The 26976-nt window shown below is 38.5% G+C and overlaps 1 protein-coding gene and 1 long non-coding RNA gene across 3 annotated transcripts in view; one reads left to right on the top strand and one right to left on the bottom strand.

The window, feature by feature from the left end:
- The window catches only part of LOC142074857 (single-stranded DNA-binding protein 2-like), a 271522-nt gene that overhangs the window by 3418 nt on the left and 241128 nt on the right, over positions 1–26976 (bottom strand). For both annotated transcript variants that reach the window (XM_075135771.1, XM_075135770.1), the window contains 6 exons: positions 24070–24118; positions 20968–21003; positions 12084–12138; positions 8723–8793; positions 7408–7486; positions 4384–4412 (listed from right to left, as the gene is read on the bottom strand). In XM_075135771.1, coding sequence (XP_074991872.1) covers positions 4384–4412; positions 7408–7486; positions 8723–8793; positions 12084–12138; positions 20968–21003; positions 24070–24118 — 319 coding nt within the window. The remainder of the gene's footprint in view (positions 1–4383; positions 4413–7407; positions 7487–8722; positions 8794–12083; positions 12139–20967; positions 21004–24069; positions 24119–26976) is intronic.
- The window catches only part of LOC142074860 (uncharacterized), a 602395-nt gene that overhangs the window by 471531 nt on the left and 103888 nt on the right, over positions 1–26976 (top strand). The gene's annotated exons all lie outside the window — the stretch shown is intronic.

Raw genomic sequence — 26976 nt, 5'->3', positions numbered from 1 at the left:
AGACTCATGAATAACAGCCAGCCACAGGATTGGCCTTACAAACATTTTCAGGAGGAGCTGTACTTTTGCTATCTGCTTGCACAGAGCATAATGCAGTAGGGTCTTCATCTACTTTTTCAGTGTCTAGGTGCAAGTGAAATGCTACTAAATAATAACAATACAAAGACTCCTGAAGGTAAATTCTTTTCTTATGGAAGTGCTCCTGCTCAACCACCTCTATAATGTTCAGAAAATGCTTTCAAGATTCAGTTAGTCACAGAAAGAATAAAACTAGATAATTTTCACAGAAATTATTCAGCATCAATAATCAATACATGATTATTGTAAATACTACAAGTAGTTAGGTGCGTTTACAAAGTTGATTTGTGGTACCCTACCATGCCTGGGGCAGGGATGATTCTCTTTCCATCACAGTTAGACTCCTATTAATACGGGCTTTGTGATGGAAAAGGAACAGTCAGGGAAAAGGGGGAGTGAAATTATGAACTTCATCATAAAACATTTACTATGTCTATCACAGTTCTTCCCTTGAGTTTTTTTAATCCAGAAAAATTAAACACAAGATTTACAAATACAGCATATACATATGTACATATCTGTACATGTACAAATGCATCAGGCTTAAAGTTTGAGCAGGTTTAACACAAAGTTTAAGCAGGCTTAACACAAACCTAGTATAGTCAATGGGTAGGCTAACAAAATGCAACTCAAAGTAGAGCATTTGATCAAAGTGACCAAATGATAACATCTGTAAGAATCATAAATGAATTTGTCCTCTTTTTCTTCTGTTAATTCTCAATTACAATCCTAACATAGCATTTCTGTTAGCTTATAGATTTATGAAGCTTCTTTAAAAAAAAGCAAAATATATCATAATTTGAAAATACCTGCCTGCAGTCTTCATTTAGTATAACTAAGGCTGCAATGGGGCAAACTTTGAGTGAAAAATAGGAAATGTTAAATTAAGAGAAAGTCTCCTTACTGAAAGGCTGTTAAGTTTTAACCATATTCCCCTGAAGGAAGATTACCATTTCCACCTGAATGGGCAAATATGTTTGTGGGTTCAGCCTGGTGTATTTATTTTCAGTTATAGATGAAATGTAAAATTAATTACATAACCACCATGAAGACATAACTGTTTTTAACTGGCATCTGAAATGCAGCTTATAGAGTAGGGTCAAGACCCCTCCCTTAGCCCTGTTGTTTTCTTCACAATCTAGTTCACTGGCTTTCAAACTGTGATCCTCAGATCTCCAGAAATCACTGGACAGCAGGTGAAGGGTCCATCAAAGGCAACTAAAAATTAACTAGCTAATTAACATCAGACAATTAAGTCTACTATTCAGTAAAGTTATTATACCAAATATTTGGGAATCTACAGCTTGAGAAAGGTTGAAAACTATTGCTTTAGTTCAACCACAGCTATCGCACCTGAAGCAGGAATTAATTCAGGGAAGTCCTGTTGCATGTATTATGCAGGAGGTCAATCACATCAGTCCCTTCTGCCCTTAAAATCTATGAATATATAGTTTAAAACCCACTAAGGCCTTGTCACATTTATTTTATATGATGCTTCCAGACTTTTGTTCATTCCTTGGGGATTTACTCCTATTTTATCTTTCTCTGTGTAGTACTAAGCTTTGAAATTCTGCAATTGCTACAGTGTGCCAGGCCCAAAGATTCAAATTCCTGACATAAATGCTTTTATAGCAACTCTCTGGGCTGCTTTTATTGCCAGTATGGGGTCTAGCATTGTAGCACTAGCTGAGTTTTTCCAAAGCAAATATTTCTTTGATGACTGCAGAAATTCCACGGGCACTGCAAGAAACACTGGTTATTGATGTTTATTTAATATGCATAATTTCAGTTCATTTACTTTCCCCCATCTCAATCTACTTTATGTGGATTAATCAATTCATATTTATAGATTTTTAAAAAGTCACATTTTGTCATTCAGCCAATTAAATTAAAATCTTCTCTGGAAAATGTAGCTATGAATTCTGTCAGCTGTAATGATTCTACCAAGACTGGATTAATTTTCTTCATCTCAGTGGTAATAGATAATCTGTTCCTCTAATATGCATTTTACTCCATTGAAATCCTGTGCCTGGCCTTGAGCATCTAGCAACGTGTACCCCAAACTGTATTAACTTCAGTGAACAATTTCTGTCACATTAATTAGTAATCTGGAAATCTACTTGTGAAAAAGCCAGTTGAACAACTAGCTGGTGATGTATAAAGGGAAACTGTTGCCTTAACAAGAAGAATCCTGGTAAACTATGTACAAAATTGGAAGGCAGCCACATATTAATTTTGCATGCATCAAACCCCAGAAATCTAGTATTCCTTGCATGCAAAACTTTTCCAATCAAGTTCCAAAAGTATTCTATACTATTATCTACCTGAAATTGCTAATGCTATATACAAGACTGCCCACACACTTTTACTAGTATCAATTAAGGCTGCATATTGGGCAGAGTGCTACTCAGAAAAAGATATTTAAAAGCTGTTATATATAATGGTATAGCAATACAACACTTACTTCCCAAGTAAACATCACTTTTCTTTTAGCTATTTGAAAAAGACTTGCATCAAATATATGTATTTATTAAGGTTAACAAATTACAAGACTTCCAGATAAATTTTTGGATCCAGGTTTTCTAATAATCATATTAGCGCATATGCTGATACTTAATACCAGTGGGTTGAATACAGGTTTTAAAAAAAATTTTAGTGGCAAGGTAATGGAAATGTTTTCTACTTTAAAAATGCTGCATTTTGAAAAAAAAAACAAAAAATCTGAAGAAAAATTATAGGCACTGATTAAAAATGTGCTGTATGCTTATTATCTCATTGGAGGTGTATATTGAATCTACCACTGTACACGTGAGCACAGCACAGCTAAGGCAACATGGTCATTTCAGTCCACTGTTATATTCTTCACAGGGTCTGAACATGATACAGATCTTCAAAACTTACAAAAATGTAGCACTGCTATAGATGTTTTTCCCTCATAGCCCCAAAATGGCCTAAGAGGCATACTGCTGTGGTCCTACTCTCCATGAAAGGCCATGGAAGGTTGTTCTGAGGCTATAATCACCTATGTAATTTTAAAAGGACTGTATCACTAATTGAAGAATGCTTCCTGTTTTTTGAACATTTGAAAGTGTATTTTAAATTAATTCATACTACAAACTTCTATTTTAAGCCACAGGAATTTAGGCCAATATTTTCTTCCCTTTTGACATGTGTTTGTATCTCATCATATCTCAGTGCTAGCCTGAGAGAGCATCTACAGTGACATCCTTAGTACGACCAGAACACGTGCAGACAAGCCTTAGCCAGATTCAAAGTGGCAAAGTCTGAACTGAGAGAGATCTAGCCACGGTGCTGTAGCACTTAGTCCTGGGTCAACCAAAAGATGCAGGCAATTAATTCACTCAAACTCTCATTCCTTTTTTTTTGGAAGATCGATAAGAATTTTGTTACAGCAATTTCAAATGAATGAGTTATAAAATTTTAACTGAAACAATCCCTTCATCAATTCCATATTTATAGATCAAAAGCACAAAAGTACAGGGAGACAATTTTAGTGATATTTTTATTAGTTTTAGTCATTTACATCTGAAGATGCTGAGTACAAAACACAGTATTTTACAAGGACAAATTTCTACCACTTTATCAACACTGAATAAGCTCATTAATTCCTTATTTGAATAAGTCCCTAAATTAATAATGATTACAGATGTAGCAGATTTTTATTTTTATGGAAGAAATGACACATTCAAGCACAATATTATTTTTGTAGCTGCAAAACCCCTACAGGTTAAACTCACATTCATTTTGCATATACTATTTTATGGTTGTGTTTACTATTTAATGTTTGTTTAACGGTTGTATCAAAACAGTGCTTTTTTTGCAACTACTTTTTAATCTAGCTTTTAGGGACTTAGACTAGTGATTAAGATATTAATGTTGCCTTACAGAGGTGACAAAAGGAATCATGCAGTGCATAAAAGTAACATCCTAATGACATTTTCCCAAATTTGCATTCAACTAGAATTGATTATTAGAACTATATTCATTTGTCTTAACAGTATGGAAGATTATAACATGATCAATCAGATTATGAACTGGATATATATTAATCACATTCATTAATACACATTGTTATGCAGTAAGAAATAAGTCTACTTATACTCCCTATTGATTATAGATATTGTTTTAAAACTTTCAATTAATGCTAATTCTGTCTGCACAGCCTCCAAAGAGTTGACAAGCAGAAAATCTAGATACATAATAAAAAGTTTAACAGAGACAATGAAAATATGTTTAGAGTGAAATATTATTCTAAAAATTCCAAATATTTTACTAGATACTCACTTTGGAAATACTGTCCATGTCTCCTGAGCCTTAAATTAAAATAGATAATTATTCAATTAGTTTTGAGCTGAAATTAATCTAAGAGCTTATTTTTCATACTAAAATATATAGTGTAACAGCAGTATGTTAAAACATAACTGTGCTTGATCTCCCTTCCTTCCCACTGTCTCTCTGAGTAAAAGTTTACAGTCAGTAGTGAATAATGTTTGTCCTTTCTCTGTGTACACACCTAATGCAAAAAAAAAAAAAAAAGGAGAAAAGAATGAAGGACACATTTCTGATCTGTATCAGTTCCTTGAATGGCATCCTTTAGGATGACACAGCCTGACACAACTCAGAAAAGGATATGTCCAACCTCCCTGTCCTCTTAGCCAGGTACTGCAATTCATTTTGGGTACATACACCTGAGGAAGATGTTGCTTCAGATTGAGGGGGAAAAAAAAGCAAAATCATGGATAACTAGTAAAAGTTAATGTTGCTGACAAAAATGATCACCATTTTTACTGAACTTCAGCTACCCAAAACTCCATAGAAGACTGCTAATGAAATATCTCTAGGGTCAGCTGGGGGGTGTTTCATCAATGTCTTTGCCCCCAGAAGCAGAAGCCTACTACTGAAATTTGCTAAAATGACATCAACTTTGGATGCATTACAAATACTGATGATGATAATATCTTTCAGAAGAAAGTAGGTGATCCTGAGGACTGGAGTAATAGAAACCAAAAAAATTTAAATATAATGAGTGCAAGACTAACAAAAAGAATTTTTCTCATATGCTGTAGCTCTCAGTTGAAGCCAAGAATAAATGAAATATAATTTAAGGATGGATGTATCAAGAAAAGCATTTCTAGCAGCAACAGACAGTAAACAATTCTGGTCACTTATTTTCAGGAAAGACAAATTCAAACTGGAAGAGTGTCAGAGAAAAACAATCAAGAAAATAGAGTTATGGGAGGAGACTGAAATAGCTTGGTATACTTAGCCAGGCAAATTAAGGCTGAGAAGGAATATGATTTCTCACTATAAATACACCAGATACATAAACATTAGGAAGAGGAAAAGTCATTTTGTCATGGACAAATGGAAAAATTTTGGTGGAAATCAGAAAAAGATTTCTTTCTAACCATCAGAGGCATGAACAGATATCCAGTAGAAGGGTTGTGGTTAAAGAAGCTAGAGAAGTTCAAGATGGAGCTTGACCAATTTATGCCTGTGATTATGAGACATAACTGCCTGCTACAGCATGGAACTGAATGCAGGAGATCTCTTCCAGTGTTACATTCCTAAAAGAACTCAGGTTCCATTTTAGAAATTAAATTAACCTTAGAAAACAGTTGCTGTTAATTTGACTAAACATGATATAATTTTCACTAGAGAAAATAACTAACCAACTAGGTACATATAAAAACCATCTGTAACTGTTTCAATTTTAATTTTTCTTTTAGCTGAGAAATAATTCTTGGGCTATAATAAGTGACAGAAAAAGATGCAATTATCATTTACAGGTTTTCATTTACTTGAATATAATGTGCATCATTATTAATTAAAGCAACAATCCATTTTAGGATTGTAATATGTAAAGAAAAGCTATAAACTCACAAGATGGCCTTATGCAAAGTAATATAGGAGTTTCAGAGACCTGCTTGCCAAGAAAAAAAGACAATTCTATCAGGAGTTAGATGCATTTTGTTGAATTTTAATTGCTCAGAATACATCTTCTAAGTGAGGTTTGATGGTTTAGTTTTTTCTCATCTTGGCATAGCCTTTTCCAGTTTCTCCCTTCTTCTTACCTGTTTATATTTCCTGTCTCACAGTCTCCAGCTGCTAGGCTATAACTGCTATTTTTCCATCCACCATGGTAGTATGGATAGAAGCAGGGGGAACAGTGACAGCTTGGCTTCTGCTTGCCCATCATGCATTTAGCTTGCTTGGGTTTTTCCACATAAAGAAAAATGCTATTCAGCAGTGTTGCAGGTGCCATGTGTCATAGGGCCAGCTCCCAGATGTAAAAGAAAACCTTGCTGGTCAACAGTGGGGATAGAAGAGGAAATAGATCTGAAGTCTTTGCAGACTGAGGTTCCCCCCTGTTGTTGCCCGTATGAATGACACTCCTTGGTGCAGATAGAAGTGAAGAACAGAATACAGAAACTGTATTCAGAGTTACTGGCTTGGTGTTATGGTATGAGTACAAATAAATACAAGGTATTTATTTACCTTGTGGGTATGGAAGAGGAAGGCATAAATGCAATTTATTTAGCTGCAGATTGTTGCTTAAATCCCTTTCAAGTGTCTATCATCCATCCAGCAAAGAGTAAGAGCAGAGTTTGCTAGGATAGTCAGGGGATAAAGCAGTGCATGTTTTTTAGAATTGTATAAGGCTTCTCCCTTAGATAAGAGTCGAAAACCATAGTGTCGAAAGACAGGAAGTACTCTATTCTTCCTGCCTCTGCGTGCCCTGACAAGAATGCATGTTCTTTCTTGGTGCACTAAAATGGCAACTGTCTGAAGCTGCTTATGGGGATGGAATAATAAAACTAATATTTAACAGACAGAAGGCTAATTACAGAACAAATAAAGATATCAAAATATGGGATAAAACCAGCTTAACACATACATCAATATATGTAATAACTTACTTCCATGTACTTGATAAGAACTCAAACCAGCATGTCATAATGACACCTTCTCAAGTTTTTGAAAGAGGAAGAGAGGTAAAGAAAAATGGGTCTTATGCCATCAGTTCTACATTACTGTGATGGTATGCTTATAGAGTGGTTTGAAACAACTGGATTAAAATTATACTCTGTTATATAAATAACACAGTATTTTTCTTCCAGAGGTGCATTATATAATCCAATTCATATGCTTAAAAATATCTTAATATTTCTTATTAATGTATATACAGCTTTTTTAGTTTTTAAAATATTTTAACATACAGTCTCCCATATAACTTAGAGAACTAGTCATAGAAAATGGCACTGGTCATTGTAAATTCACAATGTTCATAACATTTACTGTTATTACCTAATGATCCATTCATATGATGTGAATCCATTCCACCCAGTCCACTCATAGGTCCATCTGACCCTGGCCCCATTGGAAACTATAAAAGGATCAGACATTAAAAAATATTACTGCACATTTTTTTAAGATAATCTAATAAAAAAAAAATTCCTGAGAAAAAAATGGTAAAGGAAAAATGCACAGTCCCATCTCTGAATGTGAAAGTCAAGTGAAAGTCTTCCACGTGATGATTGCAAAAAGTGTCATTGGTTTTTTTTACTTTTTTCCGATGCTACCTTCATCATTTTTTGAGAAACTCATTTCTGTAGGCTGGCTAATCTACTTTAATACTTTGTACATGATTTTCAAACCTGCAAGTGCTGACCTAACTCTACTCCCATTGAAGTTACAGAGAATTTTACTATTCACTTCAATTAGTAGGTGATTAACAGTTTTCAAACCCCACCCTATCTATATTGACAGTCAGACTACTCTGCATTACCTTTGCAATATGATCAGTTTCTTACAGATTTAAGATATTAACCTTAAATTCAGTTCTTCAAAAACTTAAAGGCATTAGCATTACAGAACATTTTCTAAAATTCACTGCATACCAATTTAGCAATATCTAAGTATCTATATTCTTAAAGTTTTATTGTCCTTTTTTCAAAAGGCCTGCAATATGGACTGTAATTAGATGAAATATGGTTGTAATCAGATAAATACAATAAAATTGAAGGCATAGATAGAGATCAGAAAAGAAACAAGTTCTATCTAAGAATTCCAATTTTTGTCAGTTCTAGAACTGCTGAAGTTTGGGCTAAAATAGTCACCAGTCCGGTAGTTAACGAGGCAAATACCTAAATGTTATCATTAGCTTTCATTCTTGACACCTTATTTAGATAAACAGGGAAGTTTGTTTCTTCTTAAAGGTATTGATTTTACCCCTTTTTACAGAATAGCAGGGAAACATAATACTGGGCCACTTTCAACAGTTTTCTTCTCCCTCTTCAGTCATAGAGACTTTTTTATAATGAAAGTTTAAAGCCAGCAGAAACTAATGCTTGGTGGCAGCTCCTAGGATGGTGTCATATTGTACAGAAATCTATTGCACTGCAGTATGACAAACTAAGTCATCCTCAATATCCACATGCACATGCTTCTCAGGTCTTTTCTGTGTAGAAAAATAGGCCCCAATCATTATTTTGCACGTACTGGCATGATCGATTTGCGAAACGTTAAAAACACTACAATGGACATGGTGTGATAGAAATGTAGTGGTTTGGATAAAACAAGGCTGTATAATTAAAAAAAAAATAACTAGATTCATATTTACATTAGGCCTGTTGGGTCCAGGTGGTACTGCATTCATTAAAGTGTACATGTTGTCTCCAGAGTTGGTTGAATCTGTAATAAGAGATTATTTTAAGTGCTAATATATACCTTTCAATAAAACTACTCACCTAATACATTTCTTTTCATTTAGTTCATATTATTTCTGTTCCTGAATCACTGATACACAGTGGCAATATAATGGAAGATTTAATTCCCTTTTTATCTATTTCTACCACACAATAGAGCTATGAAAAGAAATAATTGCAATTGTCCCTACGCGACTATTTCTAGACTCTACTTTTATGAATGACCGTTAAAAGGTTTATAAATCACCAAGTATCTGTAACTATTTAATTCCTTAAACCCTTTTTCCTGGAGTTCCAAATTACTTCACTCATCTTCAATAATCTATAAAACAGGAGTTTCTCTCTTATCAATACTTCCTGTAATTTGTTTTCCATCTGTAATAACCAATAAATAGCTTCTTTTATATATCCTTCAGGTTAGTGTAGTGAATGAAAATCTTTTATTCTCATCTGTGTCAGTCTGTTAGATTTTTAATAGATCTAACTATTCAGTGGAACATTGTGCAAAGATCCCCTCTCCAAGGACAGCTTTAGCTAATGTATCTTCATGGTACAGTGTGGTGCAATGCTTCAAAACCAACCTGAATCCAAAACCAACAAAACCATGTTGGCACAGTGTGATGCCTAAGCTATAAGTTCTGCCAAGAGCTTCACTGGGCCTTGCCAGAAGTTGACAAAGCTATACTGCTTCTCAGTCTGGGATTACTTCACATAGAACCAAAGGACAGATATGCCCTTTCCCTCCAATCAGTGTACATGAACTTTCAGACTGGAGCACCTCCAGAGTCAAAATGCAAGATTTAAATAATGACATACAGAATACAACCCACATAACTCTTCTGGTTGAACTTAGGAAATCAATGCTTGAAAACTACTAGTAGATACAAATTATTCATTCCCAGCTCCAATTTATCCCTACTGCTAACACACACAAAGTCTTAATACCCCTCATCAATATTTGTAAGAAGGAGAAGGCAAAAAATGATAGATAGGTAGACAAATTAGGAAAAAAACTTTCACAAGGGAACTTGACAAGAGATAGGCCATGTAACAAAAAAGTTTACTGAGAGGAGAATGACCTCAGAAAAGTCTAAATAAATCCCTAAGGGGACAGCATATCTTTAAAAAATTTAGGCAACTCTGGAAAAACACTACCCTCTATAATATCTACAAAAAGAGTAAAAGAATAGCTAAGTAGCTCTATACCTAGTTCCTCCAAAACACTATTCCATCACTTTGAACTGTGAGTTTTGAGCTTAACAGCAGACACAAAAAAACACTGTTGAGCTGTAAATCTTTTTCCAAAACAAGGGACTTTTGAGTCAGAAGTAGTCAAAGCAAGAAAGTCTAGACCAGACTGATGTGTGTTGGAACTGGGAATGCAGCCTGACCTCATGCAAGAATATATTTGTACATACTCGGGGCAGTTAAAATCAAGGTCTTTGTCTATTCCTTTATTTTCTGATACAGTTTTCCAAGCATTAATTAATGTAACCTTGGTGAGTAAATAATTCCATTATATACAAAGAACTATGCATTACTAGGACATTCAAATATATTGTTTAAAAAAGAGGGAAACTAAAAGCTTTTAGCCTAAAGTTAGCAAAAGTAAAATTAGCATATAAAAATTTATTTTTAAATTTCAAGGAGGTAGACAATAAGTTCTTTAACCACCAGATCCTGGCTCACCCTAAGTTCTACTGCCTCTTGTAAAAACACATACAGATTGATTGGACCATGGAAACATTCAGAGCTGGAAGGGTTTTTTCAGAGGTGAGTGAGTACCTTTGCAAAATTCTCAGGTGGCCAATGTCTAAGTGTTTTTATACTTTGGAAAGCAGAGGCCTTAAAACACGTTAGAGTCTCTTTAATTGAAAATAGAAACAATTCCTCAATAGATGCTTTATTTTAAGTGCACACAGACAGCTTAACACATGCTATAACTACAGTGCTGACTACTTTTAAAAGTGCAGGCTGTCTGTGCATTTGTTTTTATGTTAAAAGAGATTCTACCTTTTAACTGCCAGCTCACGTTAATTATCTTTTTCACTAATGATATGAACAAGGAAGCCCTACTTTTTATTTCAGGTCACATTTTACAGCCCTGGAATTGTATTTAATTAAGATTTTACATTGGTGCAGTAAGTTTTCATGGGAAGTTAGAAAACTTCCCTACCCTCTTGTGCTGTAGAGGACAGCAAGAATATGTAGGATGTGAGGACTGAGGATGCTATAGCATCACTGAGGTGAACAGGTCCCTCTTAGCTGGTCAGAGTGGGTTACAAAGACAGATGTTGGCCAAAAGGAGTCTGAATATCTGCTGAATATTGGGTTACACAAAAAGTAATTAGTTTCTTTTTAGCAGATATCTGATGATATCCATGGGAGGAGAGCATCCTCCATATCTTGCAGTTCCTCCTTCATGTCAGATACTTGCTGAACTTCCATGGAGGGAAATACTTACATCTAGTTGACCAACTTTAAGCCTTGAGAAGCTAGCTAGCTGTCCTGAATGCTCCCATCCTCCTCCTCGATTCTTTAAACCTTAATAGGAATGGTGGCCAATCTGTATGGCCAAAATCTCCATGTGGTCAGAATTCCAAGATACAGATCATGTAACTTGGAGAAAAAAACGGGACAGTGAAGTTCTGGGAACAGATCACAAATAGGACATGACAATGGTTTCTCTGGGGCCTTACTGCTCCATTGCAGGATAGAGGAGAGCAGTCTGTCCAGCATAACCATGCTGTCAGTCAGATGACATAGCCATGTGATGCAGTCATGCTTCTGAGTCATGCATAGCTAAAGAGCCATATATCGGTAAGGTCTATCACATAGGGTACTATAGAGGAAGTTTCACAGGATTCAAAAATCTCCTGATTTCCGAACTGGAAGAATTGTCCTGAACAACATCAGCAAAATCAAATACACATTCTGCCTTCTTTCTTTTTTTTCTTGCTATTGCTAAAATCATGCAAGAAAAGATGGGCTCAAGAGCCAGAGTAATTAATTGCTTTGAACTGCACAGATACAAGGCTTTGTATCTCTGCAACACAGCAGGGAGAGAAAGAAAGGGAAAGAGCAGAAAAAAAAAACTGATACAGAAAGTACAAAACTAATAACTTCTCATTAGCTGATCCTTCATGAAAAATGTATCAATTGGATCTATCATTTTGTCTGCATTAATAGCACAAAAAAATCTGAAAAAAAGAATTTGTGTACTTGCTAAAATCCCTTATAATTTTCTTTCATTTTTTTCTGAGTAGATTTCAATACCTGCTGGACTAGGCATGATAGGTGTTCCTGGTGGCCCTCCACCTCCTGGAGGACCCTAGAGAGGGTAGAAAATAAGAGTTAGCATGAAAGGAAAAAAATACCACAGTCAAGAATGAATATGGTACAAAAGAAAAAAAGTATCATGAATATCATGAGTTACTCTGGTAAAAACATGCACATTTTCTGATAAGCTAGCAAAACAGCTCATTAAGACATCATTGGTCAGCAGACTCTGGCACAGAGTTCTGATATATGTAGATCTATGGATCCAAGAAGATCCATTAGTCAAAAACTCTGAACCATGCTGTGAGTCAGACAAGAGGGATACTTAGATCAGGGCCTAAGACAATTATATTTAATTCCCTCAACCTACTTTTGTTACCACCAGTTTTCCAACTGGCATTTCTCTTTCATTGCTCTCAGTACATAGTCAATGGCAGAGTAATCAATGTCTGCTAAGCACAAAATATGGGGATGCTTTGTGGGGGCAGAAGAGGCTAATCACCTGAAGAAAGCTTTCTTTTTGAGGCAGACTTGGTATCTCGGTATCATGTCAATCTTAATTCAGTCTGTATAATATTCCACGATTCTTTTTTAATAACACCTGTGTATATATATATATGGACAGGCTGGATCGATGGGCCGAGGCCAATTGTATGAGGTTCAACAAGGCCAAGTGCCAGGTCCTGCACTTGGGTCACAACAACCCCATGCAACGCTACAGGCTTGGGGAAGAGTGGCTGGAAAGCTGCCCAGAGGAAAAGGACCTGGGGGTGCTGGCTGACAGCCGGCTGAACATGAGCCGGCAGTGTGCCCAGGTGGCCAAGAAGGCCAACAGCATCCTGGCCTGTATCAGAAATTATACAATACAAATGATACTGTGGCCAGCAGGAGTAGGGAGGTGATCGTGCCCCTGTACTGGGCACTGCTGAGGCCGCACCTCGAATACTGTGTTCAGTTCTGGGCCCCTCATGACAAGAAAGACATTGAGGTGCTGGAGTGTGTCCAGAGAAGGGCAACGAAGCTGGTGAAGGGTCTGTAGCACAAGTCTTATGAGGAGCGGCTGAGGGAACTGGGACTGTTTAGCCTGGAGAAGAGGAGGCTGAGGGGAGACCTCATCGCGCTCTACAACTACCTGGAAGGAGGTTGTAGCGAGGTGGGTGTTGGTCTCTTCTCCCAAGTAGCAAGTGATAGGACGAGAGGAAAAGGCCCCAAGTTGCACCAGGGGAGGTTTAGATTGGACATTAGGAAAAATTTCTTCACCGAAAGGGTTGTCAAGCCTTGGAACAGGCTGCCCAGGGAAGTGGTTGAGTCACCATCCCTGGAAGTATTTAAAAGACGTGTAGATGAGGCGCTTAGGGACATGGTTTAGTGCTGGACTTGGCAGTGCTAGGTTAATGGTTGGACTTGATGATCTTAGAGATCTTTTCCAACCTAAATGATTCTATGATTCTATGATAATTCCTTCTCAAATTAATGACAAATGAATAAAATATGTCAGGATGATGCCAGCTGCATAAATTTGGGTATAGTCATATCACTTACCTAGAGTGCTAAATCATAGAATACAAAACAAAACCCCAAGGAATATCTATTTACTTAGTTTAAGGTATTTCTGTGTTGTAAATCTGTTTATGAGTAAACATTGTATACAGACTGCTCTGGTTGTTAAACAAGCTTTTTAAGGTTCTTTAAAAATGTCTCCAATAATTTTATTCTAAAAGTCCTAATTGTTTAGTAAGAACTGAATCATAACTTCTTGCTTCCTACATTTGCAGATCCACTAATATTTTGAAGTAACATGAAAAACTGCCTACTTATAGTTTGACAAAAATGTTATGTCAATAAAAATAAACTGCCCCCCACATTTTCTGTAATAAAAATGATGCAGAATGCTAACAACAGATGATTATTTTCATTGCTGTATGACTTTTATTATATTTTTTATCATTTCTTATATTTTAAAATAGTAGATATACTGTTCCAAACAGAAAGATTTTTTTTCAATAGCACTGAATATAAAGGTTTGATTGTTCCTGTCTGCTTAAAAGGACATTGCTGAGATTTGCTAAAATTCACTGAAATATTTTGGAATGAGGCGGGGAAGTTCTGGAATTAAAACAATAGACACTTTCTCGCTGGCCTGCTAAAAATAACATTTCTTACAAAACATTTAGTAGCAATACACTAGTGAAGACTGTTTCCAGACAGTCAAAATCAGTAATGTAGCAGCTTTCTGACTGATAGCACTCCTCCCCAGGTTCATACAAGTAAAATACTTAACACTTCAGTGGGAAGCATCTCTGCCAATCAGTGATTAACTCTCAGTTAATTGTAGATTAAAGAGAAATGTTTTACCCAGAAGTAGCAGCACGTTCCTGCAGTCAAACAACATATATATACCTCTATGCCCTTATATATAACAACACCTACCAGTTCATCTTGTGATTCCCTTTTGTTGTAAAGTAAGCAAGGTCACTGAGCATCTCTTATAAAGTTTGAAACCCACAGGTCAGGTAATACAAATCAAGGTATAATCACAATTTCATTTCATACTGCTGGCAGCTCCATAGCTTTTTTTCCCCTCCAAATTATAATTGAATCAGAAATGAATGTGTTAAGATTGGCCTTGCCAAAAGTGTTTGAAATGCTTATTCAGACCTCAGCAACAAAAAAATCTTCCCATTTCTGTTGTAGAGCTACAGACTCTAAATTCAAAGGGACCTTTAAATCACATATTCCAAATTTCTGGGAATGTTTATCCTTTTATCCATGTACTTGTGCACTAAGCTTATGTAGTGATCCTGACCGGAAGACCACTGTACATCAAGTAGTTAGTGATCCACATAACAGGTAACCTGGGTAGGCCCAGGTCTGTGCTGCGCTGCACTGTGCTGCACGTACACCTCGACCTTCAGACCTGTGTTGCGCTGCACAAATCCTTTGGCCGCAGGATAAACTCAGCCAGATCATTGTATCAGAGGAGCCTGCAGGCAGCTCCCACTTGGTACCGGCGATTACGCCTTGCCTTTCTCTAAAAATTCAACGAGAAGTTCTCACGCGAACATCCTTCCTGTTTGCCAGTAGAAATGATGAATAGAGTGGTTTCCTTTTAAGAAAATCCTATAATAGCTTGAATAACCAAAATGGGGTACCCCTTCCATGGATGGGATCTGGATCTGCACGGCGTGCTGTGCATAGATTGGAGGGCCATTTGATGCTACACCACTCGGGGTTCCCAGCATCTAAAGTGACATAAGCTTATCTATATTATTCTCTCTTTCTTTACAGTGTTAGCTCTAATAAATAGCATTTTAAATTATACTTTACAGAGCCTGAGTGCCTTTCTTAATGGGATCATAACAGACCAGCACCTCCTGGTGCAAAACATTTGGCGTAGTCGGCAGGATCCAGTGAGAAATGCCTTTCAGGAGAAAGAATAGTAAAGAGAGAAACTGGGTGCCTGGCTGGCCCTGCAAGCAGCCGGGGGGGGGGGGGGGGGGGGCGTTTGCAAGGTATTTAGCCCAGGTAGCTTCACCAACGGGTTGGGAAAGTGAGGAGGAATTGTCTGAATGCCCCACCCCAGCTGAAGTATTATCTTGTCTTAGAAAGCAGAGGCTGGGGAATGGAAAAGGCAAGGAATATTTGTGCTGTCTTTGGTTGTTACTAACATGCTTGATACGGACATGGGGGCATTTAGAGCTGATGCAAAACGAACTGCATGAGCTGCAGGCGCAGCTCCTCATGGCAGTCCCCGGGTAGCAAGCGGTGGTGCAGGTGCCCACGGTGCAGGGAGGGGTGCACAGAGCAGCCCAGGAAGGGCAGTGCTGAGGTACGAACTATTCGCCAGAGGGATGAATGGTAGGACGAGGACCCCTGTTTCTGTGGTGAGGACGAATAGACATAGGGGTCAGAGGATGAGTGCAGCAACCACATTTCATCTGGCCATTAGTGAGTCACAAAGCAAAGGGCCTCCGGGGGCATCCCAACAGGCTGTCTCAGTGTGTGGTTTTACACAGCCTGAGTTGCAAGATTTAGCAAAAGCATACTGGCAAAAGCCGGGAGAAAGGCTTTTGCAGTGGCTATTGCGAGTATGGGACTTTGGAGGCGATAGTATAAATTTAAATCCTAAAGAGTTAAAGTGTTTGGGTGTCATCTCGCAAAACCCTATGATTACCCAGTGTCTGAGAGGAGCGCAGGGTAATGTATCCCATTCCCTGTGAGCATGGCTCCAGGAAGCTTTAAGAGTATCCCTCGCCTACCATTTGGGACGATAAAGCAGAATCCTGGAAAAGTATAGCTGAGGCTGATCAGTATTTATGGGAATCGGCCACGCAGCAAGGCGTCTATTTGCATAACTTGTAAAGTCCTGATATGGAACCTTTTGCACCCAGCATAAAAACCTGCATGTTAGAGGGCACCCATTTGCCTTGAAGGGACCAATAATTTCCTTGCTAGGGGCTGCTGTGGGAAGACCAGTGTGGGATGTTATCCTATCGCTAGGACAGCTTGGTGATTATCAGACTGAAAAAGAGGAGACAGAGCCTGACGCATTTCAAATGCAACAGCTGAAGGGAAAGGTGACGCAGAAAGAGATGTTTCTGGCACTAATGCAGGCATGAGTGCCTAGGGAGCAGATAGATGGCAAATCAACTCCTTATTTGTGGAGTTGCATAAGAAAGCAAAAGAAAAGAGGAAGGTGTGAAGGGAAGCACAGAGCATCAGGACATCAGTCCCACCCGCATCACCCTCTGTCGACAGTGAAGATGCATCCTCCCCAGCTGCCTCTAAATACCCCAACCTTTCTCCTTAGAAACAAGAATAGGAAATGTGTGGTCCCTCTCCAGTACGGATAATAAAGCAAGCTAGCTGGGAGGACCACCACCCACACATTCTGCTTGTAATACATCGGAGCTGGCATAATAAGCAATGGGTTATGGCCCTGCTGGATACTGGGGCAGAAGTAACCCTAATTCATGGAAATCCGTCCCATTACCCCAAGAATAAACTGATGAATATTAATGTATTCAGGGGGAGGGGAGAAGAGCCAGCTCAACAAGTTTCTCTGATCTTGCACTTAGAAGGATACCCATCATTTTCGGCTCGAGTATGGATTACGAGAGTGCCCGAATATATCATAGGGCACAATCTGTTAGCAGGCAAGACCTTTTATACCATTGGGGGAAGATATTCTTTTGGTATCCAATCAGCTCAGATCCGGGCACTTATGGTAGGGAGGATTGTGACTTCCCCCATTGTGCTGACCCCCCCCCCCATCCTATAGCCTTAAAACAATACTGGTTGCCTGGGGGGCATGCTGAAATTTCTCAAACTATTAAACAGTTGTTAGAAGCCGGAGTTATCAGACAGACACATTCACCTTTTAATAGCCCTATTTGGCCTGCAAAGAAACCAGATGGATCCTGGCATATGACTGTGGATTACCAGCTTTTGAACTTGGAGGAGCACAGCCTGCCCCCAGTGTCAACTGTTCCATTACATTGATGACATCCTGCTGACTGGACCTACAGAGCAGGATGTTGGAGAGGCACTGAGCAGTGTCGTGGACACCATGAGGGGGCATGGTTGGGAAGTCAATCCACAAAAAGCACAAGGGCCAGCAGCTGAAGTAAAATTTTTAGGCTTCATCTGGCAAGGACCCTGCTGGATTATGCCTGAAGCTGCAAAACAAACAGTACTTCATATAGCTGAGCCCCAAAGCAAGGTTGATGTGTAGCACTTTGTAGGATTACTGGGGTACTGGCCACACAGCACAGATTTTAAGACCCCTGCATAATGTAGCAAGAAAGAGGAACCAGTTTGTATGAGGGGAAGATGAAAAAAGAGCTTTCAAACCAGCTAAGCACGCCGTCTCCTGTGCTGTTGCACTGGGTTTGAAGCAACTTCACAAACCTTTTGAGCTGGAAGTCCTAGTTTCAGGAGATGATATTGCTAGCACGTTGGAGCTTGTGGCAAAAAGGTGAAGGGAGGTGAATCCCGTTTGGCTTCTGGTCACGTCAGCTCCCCCCCTCTGCACAGAACTACATGCCTTTTGAAAAACAACTACTGGCTGCATATTGCGCTTTAGTAGAAACTGATCGAGTCACTGGGGGAGAGACTGTTACTCTGAATGTGGGCTTGCCTATATTGCAGTGGATTTTGTCTAATGATACCAACTATAGAATTGGAAATGCACAACAGTCCAGCACTGTAAAAGGGAAATGGTATATTCCCATGCAGGCAAAGCCAGGTCCCCACAAAATCAGTGCCTTGCAGGAAAAAATAGCCCAACTAGAACTGACAACTGTATCTCAACCTAGTTTGGAGCCACTACTCCCTGCCTGGGCTCAGGAAGCCCCACCATACAAACACCTCACTCCTGAGCAGTGACAGTGTGCCTGGTTCATGGATGGATCAGCAAGATATGTTAAGGGGGAGAGGTGGTGGAAGACTGCCACCTTTAATTCTGCCAAGCAAATCTCTTTGACTCAGCAAGGCAAGGGGGATAGCAGTCAGTATGTGGAACTAATGGCTGTGCTCATGATATAAAAAGAGACCCCCAGTCCTGAGCTATGCATATATATCAATTCCTGGGTGGCATATACAGGATTAACTGCATGGGTTAGTAAGCAGCAAGCAGACAATTGGACAATACACAGGAAAACATTGTGGGGTCAGGACTTATGGAAACAGCCCAGAAATGTGTGAATTTGAACCTGTGGGTTCAACATGTTGATGTCCATGTCACCCGGGGTGTCAGGGAGGGGTGGGAGCACAATGCCACAGCTGATCGATTAGCTCAAATTAATAGTGTTACTTTACCTCCTGATATCCCATCCCCTGATGCTCTATTACCTGATGAGGAAGCCCTTAGTCAATGGGCCCACAAAAAATCTGGGCACCTGGGTGTCGATGGTACATACAGATGGACCCAAAGTTGGGGCCTCCCATGTACCTGGGAAGCCATTCAGGAGCTAGTGCAGCGGTGCGCAGTCTCTAAGGTATTGAAAGATAAAAAGTTGCCTCAGCAGTCTTATGGGCAGATTCAATGAGGCCCTGTCCCTGGCTATACCTGGCAAATAGATTACATTGGGCCCTTACCAAAAGCACAGCAGTTACAGTACATATTGGTAATGGTTGACACATATACTGTGTTGCTGTGTCCCTGGCTACGCATGTCGACCAGAAAGGGACACTGAAAGGCCTATGATTACTTAGCCAGTGGATAGGCCCACCCACCTGTATCCAGTCAGACAACGGGTCTCATTTTACAGGCCAAAAAAGCTGCCGAGCACAAAGTACACTGGTTATACCACATACCCCATCATCCCAGGGGAGCTGGTCTAGTCAAGCAGACCAATGCCTTACTGAAGGAAGTTACATATGCTGTTCCTCTCACACTCTGTGTAACTGGCCAACAGTGCTACAACAAGCTGTAATGAATTTGAATAATAAAGCATACTTCCAAGGCTATACCTCCTACCAGCTTCTATTAGGTCACCACTATGAGGTACAATCCTAGATGCTGACAGAGTCTCATGACTCACTGCGAGTCAGAGGCAACTGCATGTACCAGACTCCTCAAGGGAAATTCATCCCTGCAGAGATCCTGGCAAAGGGACCAGAGGCCATGTACCTAATCCTAGAGGAGCAGGCAAACACACCTCATTATGTGCCTCAATATATGCTGTACATAAAATAATGCCTTTGATTTATCTCATGCAGAACTTCTATGTGGAGCCTCACACTGCTGCTTTTGTTTGCTGCATGCTGTGTATCAACAAACATGAGGTGTTGGATGCCCCTGCCCACTGGCTGCACTAAAGCTCCTTCCTGTCTACTACACAAGTAACTGGACTGTTTGGTGAAATTTGCACCACCATTGTCTTACAGGACATGGGAGGAAGGGTGGAGCCCAATGGCAGGACATCTTCAGTAGTCCTAGCCCTAATATTGCTGTTCTACAGTTATTTTCACAACCAGTATTTGTTTTACTTGCCATTATCCTTGTACTATTATTATTCATAGTGACTAGCTTATGTATAAGAAACTTTCTATTAGCTGAACTGCTTACTAATATAATCTGTAACTTACAATATATTTAGGAAAGGTAAACTGCATGTGGATCATGGGTTGGAACATAGTAATCCTGACTGGGAGACCACTGTACATCAAGGAGCTAATGATCCACATAACAGTTAGTTAGCCTGAGTAGGCCTAGGCCTGCACTGCGCCACACTGTGCTGCACTATGCTGCACATACAGCATGGCCTTCAGGTCTGTGTTGTGCTGCACAAATCCTTTGTGCAGCACATGTCACCTGGGGTTTAATGACAGTTAATACTAAGAAAAAACAATACCAACTAATCCATAATAAATTAAGACAACGTTTGTGAAATAAAAACAAAACAGAATATGGAGGGGAAAAAAGTTTTCAAGTCTCTAGAAGGTAATTATAAGAATAAAAATATCCTTTAAAATGTTAGCTATAGGGACCCATTTATACATCTTTGGGGAGATAAAATCTTCTTCTAATTCTTCAAATGCTTTTTTTCCTGAAGAAGTTCAGAAATTCATGCACAATATTGTATCACCAAAGAAGCTGGGTTTTTTTGTCCTTTATTGAAGACAATATATTTTGTTGGTTATGGAAACATATGCTGAAATAAAACATAGTACTCGGGGCAATTTAGAGCAGACTGATAATGATTCTAGTAATGAATATCAACATATGCACCACAGATGGCAGACAAAACAGCTAACTGCAGATCAGATGTTCAGTTCTCAACCAACACACAAGGGTTCTTCATGTGGACAATGATTTCTTTGCCTAAATAAAATGTAACACCTATTTTAATGAGCAAATACATAACAGTGTACTTACTACATAGTTCCCAGGAGATGCTGAAGAATAAGGTATCTGTAATATCAACAGAAACAAGACAGTAATTTCTTCTGCAGAGAGATGGTATCCATACCTACATTTATTGACAGTCATATGTTAAAGCATATTTGTATAATTCATTTTAAAGACAAAGTTAAAGATTATGGGAAAATGCTATTGTTAACAAACACACTGCACCTTTTCTAATTAACAACTTATTGTATGTTGAAGACTAAAACTTGCAATATAGTCATAAACAGAATTTAATACCAAATACTTCAAATCAAAATATTTCCATTTAAGATTACTGTGTCCTGGAACCCACTCTACTGAAATCAACAGGAATAACATAATTCACATACTTAAATGTATGCAAGTTGAGGTCTGATATCTATTCTCTATTATTTCATACTAAGTGATGCATGCATGTTGAACAGCCAACATCACTCTTGTAAGAGTTACAAACTCCAGTACCAATGCCAGCCCTTGTGTCTATCACAAGAATCTTCTGATTCGTAGTGTGGGAGGCACAATAAGCTCTGTAAAGCTCTACAATCTTGTAAAAGGTTCAGCAGTAAGATTATTAATGTAATATGCTTTATAAAGTTCTAAGCTTAAGTAACACATACTTGCATTTAAGTCAACAGGACTTCAGAGTCATACCAAACAGGGACTAAATTTCTATGTTCTTACATGTACTGAATCTCGATTAAAATCCAGACCATAAAAGGAAAAGCATCTCTCTTCATTTCTTTCAGCCGAGAAGATACTAATTTTATTTCTTTGCATTATTTTTTTTCTTTTTTAAAGGACAGTGTCCTAATTTAATTTCAAATTCAATTTTGGTATTTGTTACAGAGGATATTTGGAGAAAAACAGTTGCCCGCAAATAATCCGTTTTTCTTCTTTATGAAATAGTCTTTGTGATGATTCTCTCTGAAGGAGCAGGGAGCAATACCATTATAGGAGGATGGAGTAAGACTTAAGAAACTCAATTGAGAAATGACAAAATTATTTTGTGGAATAAGCATTTTCCATGGTTGTAGACAACTTGTCAGCCAACTAATTGTTACAAATGTATCTAGTACTGGACTTCTCAATTGATTTCACAGAGTGAAAATGTTTCAACTATGAGTCGAAAAATACCCTAATGTCCATTTTAGTTGAGTGCATGCAAAAATAAACAGAGGAAGAGTTTCAGCTCTTTTTTTTTCCTAATTGTAATTCAGTAGAAATAAAAAATCAAAACTGAGAACAACAAAAAGAACCGATACCATCTGGCAAGTCAGACCCATCTTATCCAACTGCAAATGCTGATGTCTTGCAAGCATTTGCTCTATGATTCTATGTTCCCTAGTTAACAGCAGTAAATGTGCTTTTGTTATGTAAAATACATAAGCCCACATTAGGATAAATCTTCTCAAACTATGATTTCTGTAGAGATTGCTAGCCAAATAGTATTGACCTAACTCTTCTTACTTGCACTAAAGGAAGCTAAAATATATTTTAAATATACTCCAGGAAAACTTTTTTGTTAAGGAAGTTCTGTAACTGATGTAGAGCTGTTGTGTGATTATGAACAGAGCTGGATATGTGCAGTCAAAAATGGTCAATGGGAAGATGGAAAGTGAAAGAAGCTGTGGGAAAAAGGGAGATAAGAGGTGGCAGTTAATGGTTCTGAGGGCATGACAAAGATAAGGAAATTAGCGGAAGAGTGTCGAGATGACCTTTGCTTGGGGATGTACTAGGGAATTCTTTGAAGTGTATACGTGGCATAATGTGAGGTATAAAAAGGCGCTTGTGCTGTATAATAAAGGTTTCTTTTTTCGTCTTTGTCTTCATGCCCTCTGAGAGGAGTCCGTGTCCTCATTCGCCACAAATGGCGCCCGAACAGGGACTTGAAAGAAGAAAATCTGAAGGAAGAAGGTCTTGAAGAAAGGAAATAGAAATATCCGGTGGCGAGCCCCGCTGAACTGCCAAAGCCGTTGAAAAGAAACAGGAAAAAAGCCGTTGGAAGGAAACGGGATAGAAGCTGTTGAAAAGAAACAGGAAAAAAAAGCTGTTGAAAAGAAACAGGAAAAAAGCCGTTGAAAAGAGACAGGAAGAAAGCCGTTGAAAGGAAACGGGAGAAAAGCTGTTGAAAGGAAACAGGATAGTGACGTCGAATCGTCTCTGCAGAACAGAGATCAAGGACCAAGATGGGTACCAGCGCGGTTCGTCAAGCCGTCTTGATCGCCGTTGTCGCAGGCGTAAGCGCGTTTTAGGCCCCATCGCCCTTGCGAATCAGACAGGCCAGGAGACCATTTGCCTTTCGCTCTCGTCACCTGGAGATCCTTCTTCCACCTGCTTAGTGGGACTCCCGTGGAACAATTGGACCTTAGGTCTCACGGAGCCGCATGCAACACTTTGTAGTGGCGGCCGCAATGTGACTGACAATTGGGACGGATGTTTGGTGTACCATCCGCCCCTGAGTGTAGAGCCACAAAAGATAGAATTATTGGGGCTTGGCAAAATGGGTAATGAGTTTGATTGAACTGGGAATTATACATTTGATTGTATTTGTATGTATTCTTGTGTGTGTACTATGTTTATTGCAATGTGTGAAACGAATAATAGAAAAGTCAGTTAGCTTAGTGTTTGTTGTAAAAGAAAAAGGGGGAGATGTGGAGGAATCAATGTCTGAGAGTACAAGCAGTATCATAGCGTTGCTAAACAAGAAGCCGTGGGAAGATGGGAAGTGAAAGAAGCCGTGGGAAAAAGGGAGATAAGAGGTGGCAGTTAACGGTTCTGAGGGCATGACAAAGATAAGGAAATTAGCGGAAGAGTGTCGAGATGACCTTTGCTTGGGGGATGTACTAGGGAATTCTTTGAAGTGTATACGTGGCATAATGTGAGGTATAAAAAGGCGCTTGTGCTGTATAATAAAGGTTTTTTTTTTTTGTCTTCGTCTTCATGCCCTCTGAGACGGAGTCCGTGTCCTCATTCGCCACAATATTCTATTTGTTGAATAAAGTAGATTTTGTTTCCTGTGGTTCGGTGTCTTGATGAAAAACAACTCACTTAATGTAAGATGATGTCTAATATATTTAAATATTTACTTACAGAATTGGCACTGGTTGGGTTTGGCCAAGGTCTACCACTGCCTGGACCCCTGTAACAGAAGATGAAAGATGAGAAACAGAATGACCCCCCAGTTTCTGACCAATTATGAGGAAGCAAATGTTTTCAAGTAATCTGTTCCCAGATTAAGTTAGAATACAGCTTTTTAAATTGTAATAAAGTGTGATTATAAACTGTAACTACACCAAGTTATAATGGTATAGCAAAATTATCATTGTTGCACTACCTTCTTCATTTAATCAGTTTATGAGATGATTAAAGATAATTTATTTATTATTAGAACCTTGCCATTTACATTTAAGACATTTCAGTTCCTAACTCATTCTATGGCCTTTTCAGGACACTACCTGCTAGAACTGTATCATAACAAGTCTTTCATCAGTAGCCACACTGCCAGAGGCTATAGTGGAGATGATATAGTTTTGCATCAGTGTCATAACACTTGCAGATTTAGGAAGTGTCAGACATTCCCCTATCATGTTCTCAATGGAACAATTTGAAAGATGCTGCAAATTTGTGCCTCTTATAGTGCTTTCTTCTTGTTCAGGGAGAATTTAACTCTACGTTACATAGAGATAATGTTTTATTGTGGCACAGAAGTTTTAAAGAGAGTAAAATACAAGTTGCAAAATTCTTTAAGTTCTCATGAGGAGTGTTTTTCTTTGTACTTTGTTCACATTTTAAAAAATATTTGGAGGAAGTATCACACATTCCGCAGAAGTCTATTTACAATATAGACCAAAGGTACTAAACTGTAAGTGCAATTTCAGCCATAGAAATGTACTCTTGCTTACATAATTAAATACCTTCCTGAAAGACTGTAGCAAACATTTATTGAGTATGGGTCTAGAATACTGCAAGTATAGTAAGGTTTCATTAGTAAAAGTAAAGTAATGCTAGTTCCTTATAAATGTTTTGATTAAAACTATTTTTTAGAAAAACAAGCCATTTGCTGTAATATGTATCTAAGAAGAATAACAACTATATTTATATAGTGATATATTTATATATTTTATATATTAAAAATTGAAAACATGCCATTTCATACATACATTTTAAGCATATATTTAGATATGTATCTAAAATTAGTTTGCTACTTGACTTAGGCTACGTTATCTCCACAGAAATCACATAAACATGAAATTTACCATACAGCAGGCAAAATGGAAATTTCAGACTTTTCAGACATTCTTTTGTTACACTTTGCCCAAATAGTATATTTATGATTAAGTGGCAATTTCCTAGCAGGTGGGAGAAGAATACAACATGCAAAAGAAGTCTTTGATAAAGCTAACTCAGACTAAACATCAGACAGATACTAAAAGCAAAATGAGGGAAAGGAAAAAGGAAAAAACTCCTTTCCTGACAGAGCAGGTTTTTCTCACAACTTTTGCGGTTATATTAACTTTCTTAATCTTATCTGAGCTCAGAGTAGTTTGGTGGTTAGGCTTCTTACTTTAAAAGTCTTGAGGGAACTAAACCATATGGAAGATAAAAATCTCAATGTTTACAGTCATAACATATGAATAACTAAAATTACTCCTGGTAGCATTAGCACTCCTATTTATTTAAAAATAAGATGAAATGACTTTTTGAAGGCCCTGAAAACATAAAGGCAGAGCAGATGACAAAATTTCTGCATTTAAAATGGCACTTTGGCCTCATGGGCTTTAGAAAAGCTATATTAGCCACCACAGCTTACTAGACATGGGAAAATTATTTAAATACAGCGCAAAAAGTAGGCTTTATAAATGAGTTAAGGAAGTTTTCTATCTATTTTAAAGTTTTGCAGAACTAAAAACTATTAAGTATATATGTTGCCTCAGGGTTTTAATATTGAAACTCTCTTATTTTTTATTACATTGTTGATAAAACTATAAAGAAGTTGGCTAAAACAATCAACTGAAATAAAGTGAAAATTTAAGTGAATCATTTCATTTTATGCTGCTGTGGTGGGTTAGCCTTGGCTAACAGCCAAGCTCCTACCCAGCTGCTCACTCACTCTCTCTCCCTCCTCAGCGGGATAGGGGAGAAAATAGGAAGAACAGGAAAGAGAAAGATCGTGGGTCAAGATAAAGACAGGGAGTTTGCTTACCAATTACTGTAGTGAGCAATACAGACTTGACTTGAGGAAATTTAACTTAATTTATTGACAATTAAAGTAGATACTGATTTGGGTAGTGAGAAACAAAAAGACAAACATTAAAACACCACCTTTCCTCCCCCTTTCCCAGGCTCAACTTCACTCCTTCACTCCAGTCTCCCCTACCTGCCTCACCCAAGCAGCACAGGGGGGATGGGGGATTGGGGGTTACAGTCAGTACATAATGGTTTCTCTCTGCCACTCCTTCCTTCTCACATTTCCTCTGCTCTGGTGTGGGTTCTCCACAGGGTGAACTCCTTCAGAAAAATCTGCTCCAGCATGGGTTCTCCACAGGCTGCAGTTTCTTTAGGAATATCCATCTGCTCTGGTGTGGGTACTCCACAGGTTGCGGTGTGGATATCTGCTCCACCATGGAGCTCTGACCTTGGTGTTCCCTTTGCTGTTTCTCACTCTTTTTGTTCCCTCCTCTGCTCTCTCTGTGGCATTTTTGCCCTTTCTTAAATATGTTTTCACAGAGGTGCCACAGGCTTTGCTGATTAAATCAGCTTTGGCCTGCAGTGGGGCCGTTGTGGAGCTGGCTGGAACCAGCTGTGTCCAGCACAGGGCAGCCCCTGACCACTTCCCACAGAGGCCACCCCTGCAGCCCCCCCGCTACCAAAACCTTGCCATGTACAACCAATACAGCTGCTGACATTATTTTTGGAAGGTTGGAAAGACAGAAATGTGGGAGAGGGTCTTTGTGTGTACTGGGTCTGGCCAGGATGGAGTTAACTTTCTTCATAGCA

Source organism: Calonectris borealis, chromosome W (genome assembly GCF_964195595.1).
Source record: "Calonectris borealis chromosome W, bCalBor7.hap1.2, whole genome shotgun sequence".
Classification (NCBI taxonomy): domain Eukaryota; kingdom Metazoa; phylum Chordata; class Aves; order Procellariiformes; family Procellariidae; genus Calonectris; species Calonectris borealis.
This window is presented reverse-complemented; position numbering and strand designations above follow the sequence as displayed.